The 16,975-nt window shown below is 42.7% G+C and overlaps 1 protein-coding gene and 1 long non-coding RNA gene across 2 annotated transcripts in view; both read right to left on the bottom strand.

The window, feature by feature from the left end:
• Positions 1-7,731: 7,731 nt before the first annotated feature.
• On the bottom strand, positions 7,732-10,483 carry LOC135498050 (uncharacterized). The gene is made up of 4 exons (XR_010448996.1): positions 10,354-10,483; positions 8,924-9,307; positions 8,586-8,692; positions 7,732-8,173 (listed from the first exon to the last, which is right to left on the bottom strand). It is a non-coding gene; the product is annotated as an uncharacterized LOC135498050 (long non-coding RNA).
• A 2,557-nt stretch (positions 10,484-13,040) lies between these two features.
• Positions 13,041-16,975, bottom strand: part of LOC135498482 (uncharacterized) — a 35,530-nt gene continuing 31,595 nt past the window's right edge. Inside the window, exons 10-13 of the mRNA XM_064788790.1 lie at positions 16,713-16,905; positions 16,322-16,396; positions 15,611-16,055; positions 13,041-14,911 (exon numbers count right to left, since the gene is read on the bottom strand). Coding sequence (XP_064644860.1) covers positions 16,743-16,905 — 163 coding nt within the window. The 3' untranslated portion in view covers positions 13,041-14,911; positions 15,611-16,055; positions 16,322-16,396; positions 16,713-16,742. The remainder of the gene's footprint in view (positions 14,912-15,610; positions 16,056-16,321; positions 16,397-16,712; positions 16,906-16,975) is intronic.

Below are 16,975 nucleotides of genomic sequence, written 5' to 3'. Positions count from 1 at the left end.
TACATGTATGTCAGTGATTTTAGGACAGATGAAGCAGTATTGATAATTTTTAAAAACAATTATTACGTTACGTAACCCACTTGAGAACTTAACCCTCACTATTTGTGACCTGGTAAAACTTTGAGACTTATAATAAATTGGTATACCGAGGAATGATAAACCTTGTAGTAATTACCATAAAAAGACCATTGCATATTGCACCAAAATCACTATCTACTCATGAAAACCACTGAGATTTGAACTGAATGGCAATCTCAAGACTCATATAAACACTTTGACTATAAAAGTACAATGTATAAACACACGATAACTCAACACTATACAAACATGGTCACCTCTTAAGTATTGTGACAGCGTCACTTTATCTTAAGGTCAATAATTAGTCACAGTATTTACTATGATTATTCTATGAAATACAAATGTAGTAAGACCAAACTGTAACTCAAACACTCTTGAGAATCACTACCGGTAACCGTTTTAAATAAAATGCAACTCTAATCTACATGTAATCCATATTAAAATTGAATACCTGTATCATGTATGCCTCAACATGGCAGATGCCAGATTCAGTAAATACCAATAAACACAACGTGGCACTTATACTCTTGACACTCACTGAAAGAAACTCTGATGGCTCACACTCAACTCAGATTAGGCTGACTAAATCCTTACTTTTAGATTTATCAAACCGTTACCTGTTAAAGATTACCAAACATACACTAACAGTAATACCTCTGTAAAATGCAAACTCAGTATTTGGCATAAATTTAACACATGGTAAGACAGGACACTTATACTGAAAGTGAAACAAGAAGTCAAAGACTTAAAACTCAGGGTAAGAAAGAATCACCTTTTTGGATTCATACGTGGTTGAACTCATACACACTGCAGTAAGTTTGACATCTTTTAGTCAAAGCATAAACTCATAATTCTAGGGGAAAGCTAGAAAACACTCAGATACGAATTTAGTCAAAGTACACGCAGATGTCCTCCACAACTCAGTCTTAACTCAGCGACAAGACGTATCTGCATAACTCGGCGATGTCTGGAACAGCGACGATTCTCACTCATGTAGTCGTCAAGATTCCTGGTCCTCATAGATGATGCATCTGTGCTGGGAGCTGCTCAGCAATGTACGACAACTAACGGATGCTCGAAAAGCATGTGCACGTGGAACTCAGGAACTCGGGTTTTCCACAAACTACACGCTAAAGACAGTCCGACTCACTCTGCTCAGGCCATGCACGAATTGTCATTGCATGGGTTGGGTGAATCCTCGAAAGACAGAAGAGAAAGTCACACCCTGCACCTCTGTCAAGGCTCAACTCAAAATTCGTTTTTTCGGATGCACAACTCTCACAATGTCAAATTACTCATTTGTATTGAGTACTGTTGATCACAGTGTCCCACCTCAGCTCCACCGTACTACTCGACTGCACACCGCACAACTCCGGAGTGCATGAAAGACAACATTTTGCAACCACGTGCATTGGATGCCTGTATATGCTTAGTGCATCAATAGTGCATCACTGCGATCACTGCCACTGCCGCGCCGGCACATCGGATCGATTGGCGACTGTCCTGATCCGGTCGGAGAGACCATAATGTTCTGTAGCTACTTAAGTTTGGAGTAAGTGGGAAATACAGGGCGACATTCGGCTGTGTTCTGTAGGGACTGTATATTTATTAAGGATTCTAAAATACAAATTCATCGCACGTGCTCTCATATCTCGCCATTGCTCGTTGTTGTCGTTACACATAAAAACCGTCTCAACTAAATACACAACACTAGCTATTCAAGGTGTCTCAAAGACAGTAGGATGTTCTCTTCAAAGGGTGAGATGTACTGGATGAGGAGCTAGCTATTCAAGGTGTCTCAAAGACAGTAGGATGTTCTCTTCAAAAGGTGAGATGTACTGGATGAGGAGCTAGCTATTCAAGGTGTCTCAAAGACAGTAGGATGTCCTCTTCAAAGGGTGAGATGTACTGGATGAGGAGCTTGCTATTCGGTGTATCAAAGACAGTAGGTTGTTCTCTTCAAAGGGTGAGATGTGCTGGATGAGGATCTTGCTATTCAAGGTGTCTCAAAGACAATAGGTTGTTCTCTTCAAAGGGTGAGATATGCTGGATGAGGAGCTAGCTATTCATGGTGTCTCAAAGACAGTGGGATGTTCTCTTCAAAGGCTGAGATATGCTGGATGAGGAGCTAGCTATTCATGGTGTCTCAAAGACAGTAGGTTGTTCTCTTCAAAGGGTGAGATGTACTGGATGAGGACCTTGCTATTCAAGGTGTCTCAAAGACAATAGGTTGTTCTCTTCAAAGGCTGAGATATGCTGGATGAGGAGCTAGCTATTCAAGGTGTCTCAAAGACAGTAGGATGTCCTCTTCAATGGGTGAGATGTACTGGATGAGGAGCTTGCTATTCGGTGTATCAAAGACAGTAGGTTGTTCTCTTCAAAGGGTGAGATGTGCTGGATGAGGATCTTGCTATTCAAGGTGTCTCAAAGACAATAGGTTGTTCTCTTCAAAGGGTGAGATATGCTGGATGAGGAGCTAGCTATTCATGGTGTCTCAAAGACAGTAGGATTTTTTCTTCAAAGGGTGAGATATGCTGGATGAGGAGCTAGCTATTCATGGTGTCTCAAAGACAGTAGGATGTTCTCTTCAAAGGGTGAGATGTACTGGATGAGGATCTTGCTATTCAAGGTGTCTCAAAGACAATAGGTTGTTCTCTTCAAAGGCTGAGATATGCTGGATGAGGAGCTAGCTATTCAAGGTGTCTCAAAGACAGTAGGATGTTCTCTTCAAAGGGTGAGATGTACTGGATGAGGAGCTTGCTATTCAAGGTGTCTCAAAGACAGTAGGTTGTTCTCTTCAAAGGGTGAGATATGCTGGATGAGGAGCTAGCTATTCAAGGTGTATCAAAGACAATAGGTTGTTCTCTTCAAAGGGTGAGATATGCTGGATGAGGAGCTAGCTATTCAAGGTGTCTCAAAGACAGTAGGATGTTCTCTTCAAAGGGTGAGATGTACTGGATGAGGAGCTAGCTATTCATGGTGTCTCAAAGACAATAGGTTGTTCTCTTCAAAGGCTGAGATATGCTGGATGAGGAGCTAGCTATTCAAGGTGTCTCAAAGACAGTAGGATGTTCTCTTCAAAGGGTGAGATATACTGGATGAGGAGCTAGCTATTCATGGTGTCTCAAAGACAATAGGTTGTTCTCTTCAAAGGCTGAGATATGCTGGATGAGGAGCTAGCTATTCAAGGTGTCTCAAAGACAGTAGGTTGTTCTCTTCAAAGGGTGAGATGTGCTGGATGAGGATCTTGCTATTCAAGGTGTCTCAAAGACAATAGGTTGTTCTCTTCAAAGGGTGAGATATGCTGGATGAGGAGCTAGCTATTCATGGTGTCTCAAAGAGAGTAGGATGTTCTCTTCAAAGGCTGAGATATGCTGGATGAGGAGCTTGCTATTCATGGTGTCTCAAAGACAGTAGGATGTTCTCTTCAAAGGGTGAGATGTACTGGATGAGGAGCTAGCTATTCAAGGTGTCTCAAAGACAGTAGGATGTTCTCTTCAAAAGGTGAGATATGCTGGATGAGGAGCTAGCTATTCAAGGTGTCTCAAAGACAGTAGGATGTTCTCTTCAAAGGGTGAGATATGCTGGATGAGGAGCTAGCTATTCAAGGTGTATCAAAGACAGTAGGATCTTCTCTTCAAAGGGTGAGATGTACTGGATGAGGAGCTTGCTATTCAAGGTGTCTCAAAGACAATAGGTTGTCCTCTTCAAAGGGTGAGATATGCTGGATGAGGAGCTAGCTATTCAAGGTGTCTCAAAGACAGTAGGATGTTCTCTTCAAAGGGTGAGATGTACTGGATGAGGAGCTTGCTATTCAAGGTGTCTCAAAGACAATAGGTTGTTCTCTTCAAAGGGTGAGATATGTTGGATGAGGAGCTAGCTATTCAAGGTGTCTCAAAGACAGTAGGATGTTCTCTTCAAAGGGTGAGATATGCTGGATGAGGAGCTAGCTATTCAAGGTGTATCAAAGACAATAGGTTGTTCTCTTCAAAGGGTGAGATGTACTGGATGAGGATCTTGCTATTCAAGGTGTCTCAAAGACAGTAGGTTGTTCTCTTCAAAGGGTGAGATGTACTTGATGAGGAGATTGCTATTCAAGGTGTCTCAAAGACAATAGGTTGTTCTCTTCAAAGGGTGAGATATGCTGGATGAGGAGTTAGCTATTCAACGTGTCTCAAAGACAGTAGGATGTTCTCTTCAAAGGGTGAGATGTACTGGATGAGGAGCTTGCTATTCAAGGTGTCTCAAAGACAGTAGGTTGTTCTCTTCAAAGGGTGAGATATGCTGGATGAGGAGCTAGCTATTCATGGTGTCTTAAAGACAGTAGGTTGTTCTCTTCAAAGGGTGAGATGTACTGGATGAGGAGCTAGCTATTCAAGGTGTCTCAAAGACAGTAGGATGTTCTCTTCAAAGGGTGAGATATGCTGGATGAGGAGCTAGCTATTAAAGGTGTCTCAAAGATAGTAGGTTGTTCTCTTCAAAGGGTGTGATATGCTGGATGAGGAGATAGCTATTCAAGGTGTCTCAAAGACAGTAGGATGTTCTCTTCAAAGGGTGAGATGTACTTGATGAGGATCTTGCTGTTCAAGGTGTCTCAAAGACAATAGGTTGTTCTCTTGAAAGGGTGAGATATGCTGGATGAGGATCTTGCTATTCAAGGTGTCTCAAAGACAGTAGGATGTTCTCTTCAAAGGGTGAGATATACTGGATGAGGAGCTAGCTATTCAGGGTGTCTCAAAGACAGTAGGATGTTCTCTTCAAAGGGTGAGATGTACTGGATGAGGATCTTGCTATTCAAGGTGTCTCAAAGACAGTAGGATGTTCTCTTCAAAGGCTGAGATATGCTGGATGAGGAGCTAGCTATTCAAGGTGTATCAAAGACAATAAGTTGTTCTCTTCAAAGGCTGAGATATGCTGGATGAGGAGCTAGCTATTCAAGGTGTCTCAAAGACAGTAGGATGTTCTCTTCAAAGGGTGAGATGTACTGGATGAGGAGCTAGCTATTCATGGTGTCTCAAAGACAATAGGTTGTTCTCTTCAAAGGCAGAGATATGCTGGATGAGGAGCTAGCTATTCAAGGTGTCTCAAAGACAGTAGGATGTTCTCTTCAAAGGGTGAGATGTACTGGATGAGGAGCTAGCTATTCATGGTGTCTCAAAGACAATAGGTTGTTCTCTTCAAAGGCTGAGATATGCTGAATGAGGAGCTAGCTATTCAAGGTGTCTCAAAGACAGTAGGATGTTCTCTTCAAAGGGTGAGATGTACTGGATGAGGAGCTAGCTATTCAAGGTGTCTCAAAGACAGTAGGATGTTCTCTTCAAAAGGTGAGATGTACTGGATGAGGAGCTAGCTATTCAAGGTGTCTCAAAGACAGTAGGGTGTCCTCTTCAAAGGGTGAGATGTACTGGATGAGGAGCTTGCTATTCAAGGTGTCTCAAAGACAGTAGGTTGTTCTCTTCAAAGGGTGAGATGTGCTGGATGAGGAGCTAGCTATTCAAGGTGTATCAAAGACAATAGGTTGTTCTCTTCAAAGGGTGAGATATGCTGGATGAGGAGCTAGCTATTCAAGGTGTCTCAAAGACAGTAGGATGTTCTCTTCAAAGGGTGAGATGTACTGGATGAGGAGCTAGCTATTCACGGTGTCTCAAAGACAATAGGTTGTTCTCTTCAAAGGCTGAGATATGCTGGATGAGGAGCTAGCTATTCAAGGTGTCTCAAAGACAGTAGGATGTTCTCTTCAAAGGGTGAGATGTACTGGATGAGGAGCTAGCTATTCATGGTGTCTCAAAGACAATAGGTTGTTCTCTTCAAAGGGTGAGATATGCTGGATGAGGAGCTAGCTATTCAAGGTGTCTCAAAGACAGTAGGATGTTCTCTTCAAAGGGTGAGATATGCTGGATGAGGAGCTAGCTATTCAAGGTGTCACAAAGACAGTAGGATGTTCTCTTCAAAGGGCGAGATGTACTGGATGAGGAGCTAGCTATTCAAGGTGTATCAAAGACAGTAGGTTGTTCTCTTCAAAGGGTGAGATGTACTGGATGAGGAGCTAGCTATTCAAGGTGTCTCAAAGACAGTAGGATGTTCTCTTCAAAAGGTGAGATGTACTGGATGAGGAGCTAGCTATTCAAGGTGTCTCAAAGACAGTAGGATGTTCTCTTCAAAGGGCGAGATGTACTGGATGAGGAGCTAGCTATTCAAGGTGTCTCAAAGACAGTAGGTTGTTCTCTTCAAAGGGTGAGATGTACTGGATGAGGAGCTAGCTATTCAAGGTGTCTCAAAGACAGTAGGATGTTCTCTTCAAAGGGTGAGATGTACTGGATGAGGAGCTAGCTATTCAAGGTGTCTCAAAGACAGTAGGATGTCCTCTTCAAAGGGTGAGATGTACTGGATGAGGAGCTTGCTATTCGGTGTATCAAAGACAGTAGGATGTTCTCTTCAAAGGGTGAGGTGTACTGGATAAGGAGCTAGCTATTCAAGGTGTATCAAAGACAATAGGTTGTTCTCTTCAAAGGCTGAGATATGCTGGATGAGGAGCTAGCTATTCAAGGTGTCTCAAAGACAGTAGGTTGTTCTCTTCAAAAGGTGAGATGTACTGGATGAGGAGCTAGCTATTCAAGGTGTCTCAAAGACAATAGGTTGTTCTCTTCAAAGGGTGAGATGTACTGGAGGAGGAGCTAGCTATTCATGGTGTCTCAAAGACAGTAGGTTGTTCTCTTCAAAGGATGAGATATGCTGGATGAGGAGCTAGCTATTCATGGTGTCTTAAAGACAGTAGGATGTTCTCTTCAAAGGGTGAGATGTACTGGATGAGGAGCTAGCTATTTAAGGTGTATCAAAGACAGTAGGATGTTCTCATGAAAGAATGAAATGTACTGGATGAGGAGTTAGCTATTCAAGGCGTCTCAAAAACAATAGGTTGTCCTCTTCAAAGGATGAGATGTACTGAATGAAGAGCTTGCTATTCAAGGTGTATCAAAGACAGTAGGATGTTCTCTTCAAAGGGCGAGATGTACTGGATGAGGAGCTAGCTATTTAAGGTGTCTCAAAGACAGTAGGTTGTTCTCATGAAAGAATGAAATGTACTGGATGAGGAGCTAGCTATTCAAGGCGTCTCAAAAACAATAGGTTGTCCTCTTCAAAGGGTGAGATTTACTGGATGAGGAGCTAGCTATTCAAGGTGTCTCAAAGACAGTAGGTTGTTGTCTTTAAATGCTGAAATGTTCTTGATGTGGAGCTCCCTATTCAGGTTGCTTCAAAGGAAAACGACTATGTTCAAAGTGTATATTCAGGCTGAACAGGTACAATGGTGTAGAAGCAACTCAAGCTATACCTCCCGCAAGTTGACTCGATGCATCATATTCTTTTGTTATGCAGGGTATTTCAGTGCAAATTGGGTATGTCTTTCAATTGGCTATATGGGCGGCATTAAAATCTGCACTTGTCCACGTCCACCGAATACAACAAACAATTGAGCCATTGGAATGTTCTTCCTGTTAGTACAGCAAGGTCTGCTTTTGACATGTCAGCGGTATGCACACAACACGTGTTTAAGCTGCACCAGGTCAGAGTTTGAGCACAGCTTACGCAGAGCAACAGGTATGTCAATTGTGACTGGGACTGGACATACAGGAATAAAATAAAACAAAAACAAAATGACGTGCAGGAAAAATGATATTGGTAGTGAGTGAAACAATACATACTTTTAGAGTGTAGAATATAATTTGTTAGAAAATGACTATTGTACATGTTATATATCACAAACATCAATCCAATATGATGTCTGCGATGGTGCAGCTCACAAGTTCAGTCTGCGTTACCTTCTGGTAGATCAAGCAGTTGAAACTCAGTGATGCATTCCATGAACCAAGTTGTCGGGGCTGTACACACACGGAAGTGACGCTGCATCTTAATCTTATCCTTTAGATCGTGAATGATGAAGTAACAACAATCAGCCAGATACGATCCCTGATTTGGCGTGATAAGGAACAGGTTTGTCATTTGGGATAACATCAGTTCAGGATCCATTTTCCCAGGAGGACTGCGTTCAGGTACTTGAGAGTTCGCGCGCACATCCCTTCACTGTTCACATGACTCACTGCAAGAATATGAAATCAAGGGTGAAATATTTTAACCATTACAGACACAAGCAGGAAGGCCTGCAGATCATTTCAAACTTGAAATCCCTGGTGTACATGTAGGAATCTTACAAAGTTGGTTTCAAGCTCAGTCAGTGATAACCCATGCCTACGCACAATTCATTAACAATGCATCAGTCTGCCAAAAGCTGAACGCAACAAGGTGTGCTCACTCACGTCCAGTCAAGATTGTAGCGGGAATAGCGTGATATTTTTATGTCCCGTTTGATGATGGGAACTGCTACTGTTGGATGGAAGGTGACTGGGCAGCCGACAGCTTGGTGATAATGAACCTTGAAGGTTGATGGCTTCACAATCCTGTGGAAGATGAACTGTAATCACTTGCACTGTTTACGCTAGTCTACAGCATACCTTCAGGTGGGAATTCAGTGACTATCCTTCCATGAACTCTGTACCAGGCACTTCAGGCCGGTACAGAGGAGGACAACCCGCTCTGGTCTGGTGAAGCTGGTGGGGGTCTGAAATTCAGAGAACAACAGGTGAGAATTCAGTGACTATCCTTCCATGAGGCATGCTGGCACACTTCTGGACCTTCATCTGTTCACGGCGCTTCAAGCCGGTACAGAGGAGGACAACCCAAACCCTAACCCTCGGAGACCTTCACTCCGGGGAATGTATCAGTGGCATTGTCAAGAGAAACTTGCACGAGTAGGCCCGGGTCACACAAACCAATAACAGATCGTTCTTACCTGGACCAGTTTCTCCAGCACCATCAGCATCGGCCTCATGACGTCATACAACGGGTACCGCTTCTCAAGTAGATCCCAGTACCTCGGCCGTAAGATGATGACAGGCAGCCGTTGCCGTCACAATATGGAAGCACATGGATCATCCCATCATCCAAAACCTCCCCTATTACTTTCATTGGCTGCCTGTGCAGTCCCCGTTCAAGGTTCTGCTGCTGACTTTCAATTCAAGGCCTTGAATGGCCAGGCTCCCAGCTACGTCAGGGATCTTCTGACTGTGTACAAACCAGGGCGGTCACTTCGTTCAGCTGAACAATTGCTGTTGGCCGTGCCTGTATCCAAACGTTGTGGTTGTGACAAGGCCTTTAGTGTCAGTGCACCTGGACTCTGGAATGAATTTCCAAGGAACATCAGGGAATTTAAAGAGTCTGTGGACATTTTCAAAAAGAGACTAACATGACTAAAGGGACACCTGTTTTTGTAGACATTTGTGAACTTTTTAACAGCGCCTTGAGCACCATTTCCATGGTGGATCTGGCGCTATACAAGACTCCGTATTGATTGATTGATTGATTTTAGTATTTATTGCTGACGCAACAAAATGGAAATGGTCGTAGTCGAATTTCCGTGCGTGTAAGAAACGAGGCCTTTATCTATTTTCCAAGGTAGGCCTGAGTTGCAGGTCGGAGCACTTTTACATCTAGCCTACATGATTCATGGGTGGAGGAGGCCAGGTGAATGGTTTACTGTCGTTTCGCTACATTGCCAGTTCGTCGTTTCGCTACATGGAAGGTCGTTTCGCTACATGGGTGGAGTCGTTTCGCTACATGATGGGTACGGTCGTTTCGCTACATGGAGGACGTTTCGCTACATGGGTGGAGTCGTTTCGATGTAGGTCGTTTCGCTACATCGTAGGTCGTGCAATTCTGACCCTATAGCAGAGAACAATATACCAACTTTTTTAGGATTTTAACAAAAAATGGGGCCGGGCGTTTTTCGTAAGGGTGGGCGGGGACGATCACCAACTCTTTTTTTATGTGGCCTAACCCAGGCCAGGACGACAAGAACCCCTTGCGCGCCATCAAACCGTATAAGTTTTTTTACCGGCAAACTGTGCTATAATAAATTTGTAGTCACCACCGGGAATTATAGTAGGGTAAAATAGAGTAAAAATAATGACTACATCCATGTAGCGAAACGACCTACATCCATGTAGCCAAACTACTCCACCCATGTAGCGAAACGACCTACCATGTAGCGAAACGACCGCCACATGTAGCGAAACGACTTGTAGCGAACTGGCAATGTAGCGAAACAGCCTGATACCCGGTGAATCATCATAGGGCCGTGCTGATACACCTCTTTCTTCGTATAGACAATCACAATGCAAACTCGAAACTGCACTTCAGTCAAAACAACGAAAACATAAATACCTATCTAGTCCTAGTACCTAACTACCGTCTAGTCCCTGGTTCCCGTAAAATATGCACAGTGTCGCAACAAAAGAGCACTTATCAAGAAACAAAATCAGAAAACTGAGAAGTTAGCGAAAAGAGGTCAAGGTCGTTTAATGGGGTAGGCGTAAACTGTGGACGAAAGTGTGGACGAAAGTGTGGACAGCGGCCCTCTAAGTTTCGTGGGCTGGCATTTCTTTGTCTTTCAATATATTTAAAAGAAATTGCAGTATATTATGCATTATAATCTTTTTAATGGGTCAGCGAAAGAAAAATGAAAAAAAATATTTTGATGGGTGATTTTGATCAATGAGTGGACGGGCTTTTTTGCCCCTTTTTTGAAGGTTTTCGAAGTGGCCTTTGACTTTGTGGACGGGGAAATGCGAGGTCTGGTGTCCAAATGTGGACTAATTATCAAAGAATTTGTTGAAACTGTGATATTTCTAACTAGTCCAAATAATATTCTTTCACAAAAACTACTTTTATTTGAATGACAATGACAATATCATTCAGTTGCAGGCAAAAATAGTTGGCCCTCTCTCCGACCTTTTTTCATCTCCAAACCCGGCTAAAACCTTCGGTAATAAACCTTCATCTACGTTTCTACGGATAAGTGCCAGCCGGTACTGCATGATGTGGTCAATCTTCTCTGTATCACCCTGTATGATCACACCGCTCCGTAGTTCAAATAGGCCCCGTGTGGTGGCGTAGTAAGCGGAGCGCTGATTGGTCCATACTATGGGTGTGTGGTGGGCGTGTCGTGACGTGCATGCCTACATTTGGGAGATCAGTGAGGGTCATTCGGGAGGGGTTTTTTTTATTCATGCGCGGCCCCCTCACATTAGTTCCTAAAATCATTGATTTCCCGGTCCTCACAGTATGTCAGTGTTGATTCAGCAGTTGTTTTGGCAAAGACATGTTTTTTTGAAGTTTCTGAAACCTAGAGCGCTCTGGCTACTCAATAAGCGGCTAACAAGAAACTACGCATTTAACTGTTGTTGCCGACGTATGTGTACACTGAACTTGGGATGTGCGTCGGCCCCGTGTTGAAATGCCGTCCAGTGCCAGTTGGTGCGTTTTTCGCTGATTTGTGCAAAATTCAACATATCTCAAAAGTTCAATGGTAGTGACCCTCGATTTTTTTTTCATTTTTGTGTAGCGTAAGCAATTGTCTTTCATGGCAGAATGGTCACTGTAAGAATTATTCAGGAAGAAATGTATAATATTTGGGGGTTTTCGTGTTTGTCCGGCCCAATTGGCAATAGTGTCATTTGGGATGGTGAACAGAGAGCTAGGAGCAAATGCGACGCTTATAATTTATTTGAAGAAATAAAATGCCCGATTTAACATCCTGCAGAATCAGGGGAATCGGGCGTTTCCAGTGATATACGACACAAATGGGTTGTCTTCATGCATTCACTTTGGAAACGCATTTTAAAATAGATGTTACGTCCTGTTAATGGGGCACGTCGTCATCGCGTACATTTGGGAAAAACTCCCTAACGAGACCTAATATACACTGGAGGCGAGGTATGACTGGGTTGTTCTAAAATATAGATTATTGAATCGGATATGCGACTGATTTCTAAACTACCGTCAAATTCCGATCTGATCATGTAAAAATAAGCTCCAAATATTGACTCGTAACCACCTTAGGTTCAAATGGCATTTTTTCATGTTTTTATGCATTTTTAGGACTGATTCCAAGGTTTATCACTGGTTTCAAGGTTTCACTGGTTCCAAGCTTATATATTACCTACCGCTGCGAGTGCTGCAGTGCTGGATCAATCAACCCCCTCGCCCACCCCCATCACATCATCATATCCAGAAGCAGAGGCCTGGCTGAGCCCTGTGATTTGGCCAAATTCAATATGATTCTTTTCTACTGTGATGACGTTAAGGCCCTTGTGTCGTGCAGCGTATAAATTCTGTAGCACCGATACACAACTTATGATAAACCGCGACGTCTGCTGAAATTCAAATTGCATATGACGCCAACTGAATTGTGACGACTTGTTTCGCCAATCTTTTAGTGAACAGTGATCACGGGCTGTGGGAATTGCGAAGGGATGGTGTAGAGTATCGCCACAACAATGTTGATATGATCACTTGTCGTTTCAGCGGGCATGACTTGGGACATCCAGTGACCCAGCAAAAAGTAGCGATGGTACAGCCAGAAGTAGCAACAACTCGCAAAAGGGGACCCTTGTCCGACTGGTGACTGGACCACATGATAGGTCGCCATCAAATTAGGGAGCTGATCCAGCACAGCTGGATAGAGGGGGGCCCTTTGAGGGTTAGGGTTAGGTCTCTTGCAAATGCAATGAGACAGTAGTGCACCATATCTCTTCTCGATGTGCCCTCCCCTTCATAGCTCGAGATGTTGCCCGAGTGTACCAAGTCTTTGCTGGATGTGCCATACCCCTTCACTAAGCGTACTCTGTCTGATCTAGATGTAGATTGACGTAGAGGTGACACTACTTTTTTTACTGTGAGGAGTGTCGAGGACTTCACTATAACCAAATTGCGACATATGTCTCTTAAAGAGAGGTCATCCAAACCTTCAGAGTTTGCTCAATGAACCCCAACCCTTCCCCCTTGAAAAAAGTAAAAAATAATACAAGTCTGTTTATGAATTTTTTATATCAATATGTACATTCCAAGAATTTATCAAGATTTTACAGAACAATATCAAAACAATGACACCGCAGGGCAATTCATTCTCCAAAACAGCGATAATATGCAAGCATATTCTGAACAAAAACTATTTACATTTTTGAGTGGACGGCGCCTCACACTTCTATAACTGAGCAAAGAGTATGAGGGCAATTTAGAATGTAGGTACAAGGCAGGGGAAACCCGCAACCCATCATTTGGAACGACATTTGGCTTTATGAGGAACTTGCCTGCAAAGCCAGTTTGATAGAGACAAAAGACAACTCCGAGGAACAACTCAATAAACAGTGTGAAATTCAAAATTTCTAAAATAATGCAAAGAGCCATTGATACATGCAACACTTTTGGGACACATGCCGTCTCGCACAGTCCGGTTGTTTATGTTCATTTTGTTTGGGAAACCATTTTCCACTAGAATATCTACATAATTTATGTTTTTCCTGATCAAAAACTGAGTCGCATGCAGCGACAACCATTGTAAATGCAAGCAAGGTGAACTGCTGTGGTGTATTCAGGTCACAAACCTTGACCTCATTGATCCGAAACAGCACGACATCGCTTAGTGGGTTATTTAAATAACAAAAGAACCAATTTCGTCATGATCAACAGGACTGTGCTGTGATCTCATTTGCATGACAAAAGGGGCCCCTCTAGAGCAGGCGTTCAGATCAGTCTTCTCATTTGCATGACAAAAGCGGTTGCTTTGGACGAGTTTAACAATAGAAGTAACTTTTTGAATTCACCTTTACATGTATTATGGCTTTTATATGTAAATTTCACATATTGTATCATTATACAAACATAACAAATTAATACATAAAACGTCAGACATTGACGTTGATGTTGGCGACAGCTTGCTTGACCCATTCTGTACCACAGGAAACTTCTTGATGGGGCAGTTGTTATCTTTATAACTCACAGAAAGAAACAAGACGAATCTTTCTGGACTAATTATCATGAAAAGACTGAGCTCCTCTTCCACTTGACCGCAAGGTCAGGAACCAGCATCAATTTGGAATATTTTGGAAAAATTTCAATCAACAAAATATTTCAACGAAATCTCAAAATTTGGAAATGAATTAGCCCGATTCTTTTGCATTTGTTTTGGTCTTGGGGGTTAACCTTTGGTTATCATATCATTGATGAAACCAAGAATGAAAGGCACCCGGATAATTACCGTGTTTAAGGAAATTTAAGATACTTTTATAAAATGGAGGCGAGAGTTTGCCAATTTCATATCTGTCCCAAATGGAGACCGGCACTATCAGGTATCGGAAGCTGATTGGAATAAACGCAGGTGGCATCCGTGGTACTGAATGGATCGAGAAAGTTCATAAGGCCTACGGTTCCATCAAAGACAACACATGTTCTGGTTGGCTGGGGTCGAACCAACCAGAATCACGTGGACCCCATGTCTCATTCGATGGGAAAATTGAAATATCTGATCAATTTGGTGATTTTGGAGAAAAATGAAGTAACTTTTAACAGCTCGATAGTAAATTTTGACCTGGTACATCAGAACCTTGACTTATTTGGATCTGGTTCTGGTTCTTAATCAACAATCATCTAGGAGGAGTGACCGACGATGACTGATGGAAAGTCTTTTAAAGACGTTCCAAGTGTGTTCAGACATTTTGTCACGGCCACAAAATGGAAGTAGGCTTTTTGCCATCGGATGATATTGAGATTTGGAATGAAACCACCTTTCAATCAGATATTTCGATAAAATACAACGTATCCTTCTGCAGAGGCCTACAGGTAGCGAATATACAATACTACACCAGAGGAAGTCTGTTGCTAATGACTCCCATAGCGACAATCGTTCAGGGGCCGAGGGTTCCACATCCATTGTGTCATCTTGCTGAAAAGAAAAACACATTATGTATCACAGACAGTGCAATAGATGAAAAGCTCAATGCCCACAGACCATTTCAGAGAGATTCACGCAAAGTAAGCCTGAAAATGGCTAGCACAAAAATTGGTGAAAATTTTGCCTATGCACGTTCTTGGTCATGCTTTATACGATTGGTACAAAGTTAGACTCGACTTTGAGGTTTTACATAAATAATACATTTCGTTTAACTACTGATTTGTTCTGTGTGTAATCAGCGTGCTGTTTTCTCATGAAATCGTCCATGTGAGCCTTGTTGCAATTGCACGTTTATCGAATGATTCACAGCTGTCTCAGCGAGACTTGAAATGCTAGAATTCACATTTCACGATCAGAAGCTCGGTTGTTGGTGTTGCTAGCTTTCTGGAAGGCTGGAGATTACGCGATATGTGGTATTCACCCAAATAGGCATGTTCTGATAATATCGAAATACTCTTATCTTCGGATCCGGAACTATAACACCAGACAATGAGAAGTCACTAGGCCCACCTTAATGGTGAATATTCATGACCCTAGCAAATGCCGAGAAAGGCATATCAGTCATACCTGGTCAAATAGCAGAACTTGAGGTCCAGGCCTAGGCTGGTCAGGTCGTTATTGGAAGTCTGGTTCAGAGTGGAGTTATCTGGTGTTATAGTTCCGGAGATAGTGTATATCTGTTTGCATTACCCTCATGATGTACCCCCGTCGTCACATGGCATCAGTCGTAAAGAGATTCCTGAAGGATGCTGTCATCCAGTGCTTGTGGGATTGGTATCATGTCTCGTCAAATGAAGGGGTTAGAGGTACGCGTCTTGTCCAAATCCATTTTCAACAGTTCGATCTGAGCGAAGGCAATAAAATAGTCTAGCGATGGTCCGTGGCTTTCGCGAATCCTTGCTTTGCGATTCAATCTGAACTAAGAATTGTGTTTGCGTTTAAGAATACGATACGCGATGAAAACGTCTATGCATATAAACACGTGTGTTATCGAGATATTCACAGTCCGAGCGAAAGCTTCACACTGTTAGATAGAGAGTCTGTTCCAGGATTGGTATGCGTACTGAGCCCCTGGATACCTCTGCCGTCCCCTGGATGTACAAGACTTTCATTATCCGTGCACGTCTGTGGACAACTGAAAATAGAAGTACATTGCCAATCAGATGAAATTGGTCGGCGTATTCAAGTGCTTCTTGCAGACACTCTATAACTAACCTTTAGAATTTTTAAAGTTGGAAATGTATTGGATATCTTTGTTGTTATAACATACTGCAACATCTACTGGGTGGATGTAGAGGTGATCAATCGGAGGCTCGAATGGCACAAATTTTGCTTTCCTTTGGAAGGTCATGTCAGCTGGCCGTTTTAGCCTCTTACACTCAGCCCAAAAGGCTAACTCACTTCTCCTTGACCTCGTCATCTCATAAATTCTGTTTCCATCCATGACTGGGTGTGGTGGTGCAAACTCTTTGCAACCTACAAAAGTATCAAACCATTACAAATCTTCATACAGTGCGAGAAGTGTCTTCAAAATGAACATCGTCATTGGCAAAGAAGCCCATCTTAACAACTTATCATCTTCTGTTAAACCTGGCCGCAATTTCCATTTTCTTAAATGGGTGGACGGAGGTGTCTTTAAATAACCCCTTTAACTTGCAAGTTATCAGCTTTTGTCCAGACGTTATGTTATATATCTGCTGAGTTTAGAGCGTATATAGAGTCCGACAATCGCCCCACTTTTATAATATTAGGTACCGACTTGAAACATGTACATGTACGTTGTAATCCTTACCTCCAGTTACAATGCACATCCTTGAGAGTGTCATTTCCAGCAGTTCGAGCGACGCCCTGGTCGTGGTGATGAATATCCTGTGACCTGGACGTGGCGATGCCGGCTCCGGACGAGGACTTCCACTTCTGTGCCATTTCCAGCAGTTCGAGCCGAGTGGTTCCCCTGTTCTGGTGTTACCCATTTTTTGGGAATACTGAAAAAAAGAATGACACGTTTTTCCGAGTTTCCCCCATTGAAACCCTTTGTTGCACGTCTCCTTTCGT

The sequence above is a fragment of the Lineus longissimus genome, chromosome 13, assembly GCF_910592395.1.
Source record: "Lineus longissimus chromosome 13, tnLinLong1.2, whole genome shotgun sequence".
NCBI lineage: Eukaryota > Metazoa > Nemertea > Pilidiophora > Heteronemertea > Lineidae > Lineus > Lineus longissimus.
Note: the sequence above shows the minus strand (reverse complement) of the source record. Positions and strands in the feature narration are given on the sequence as shown.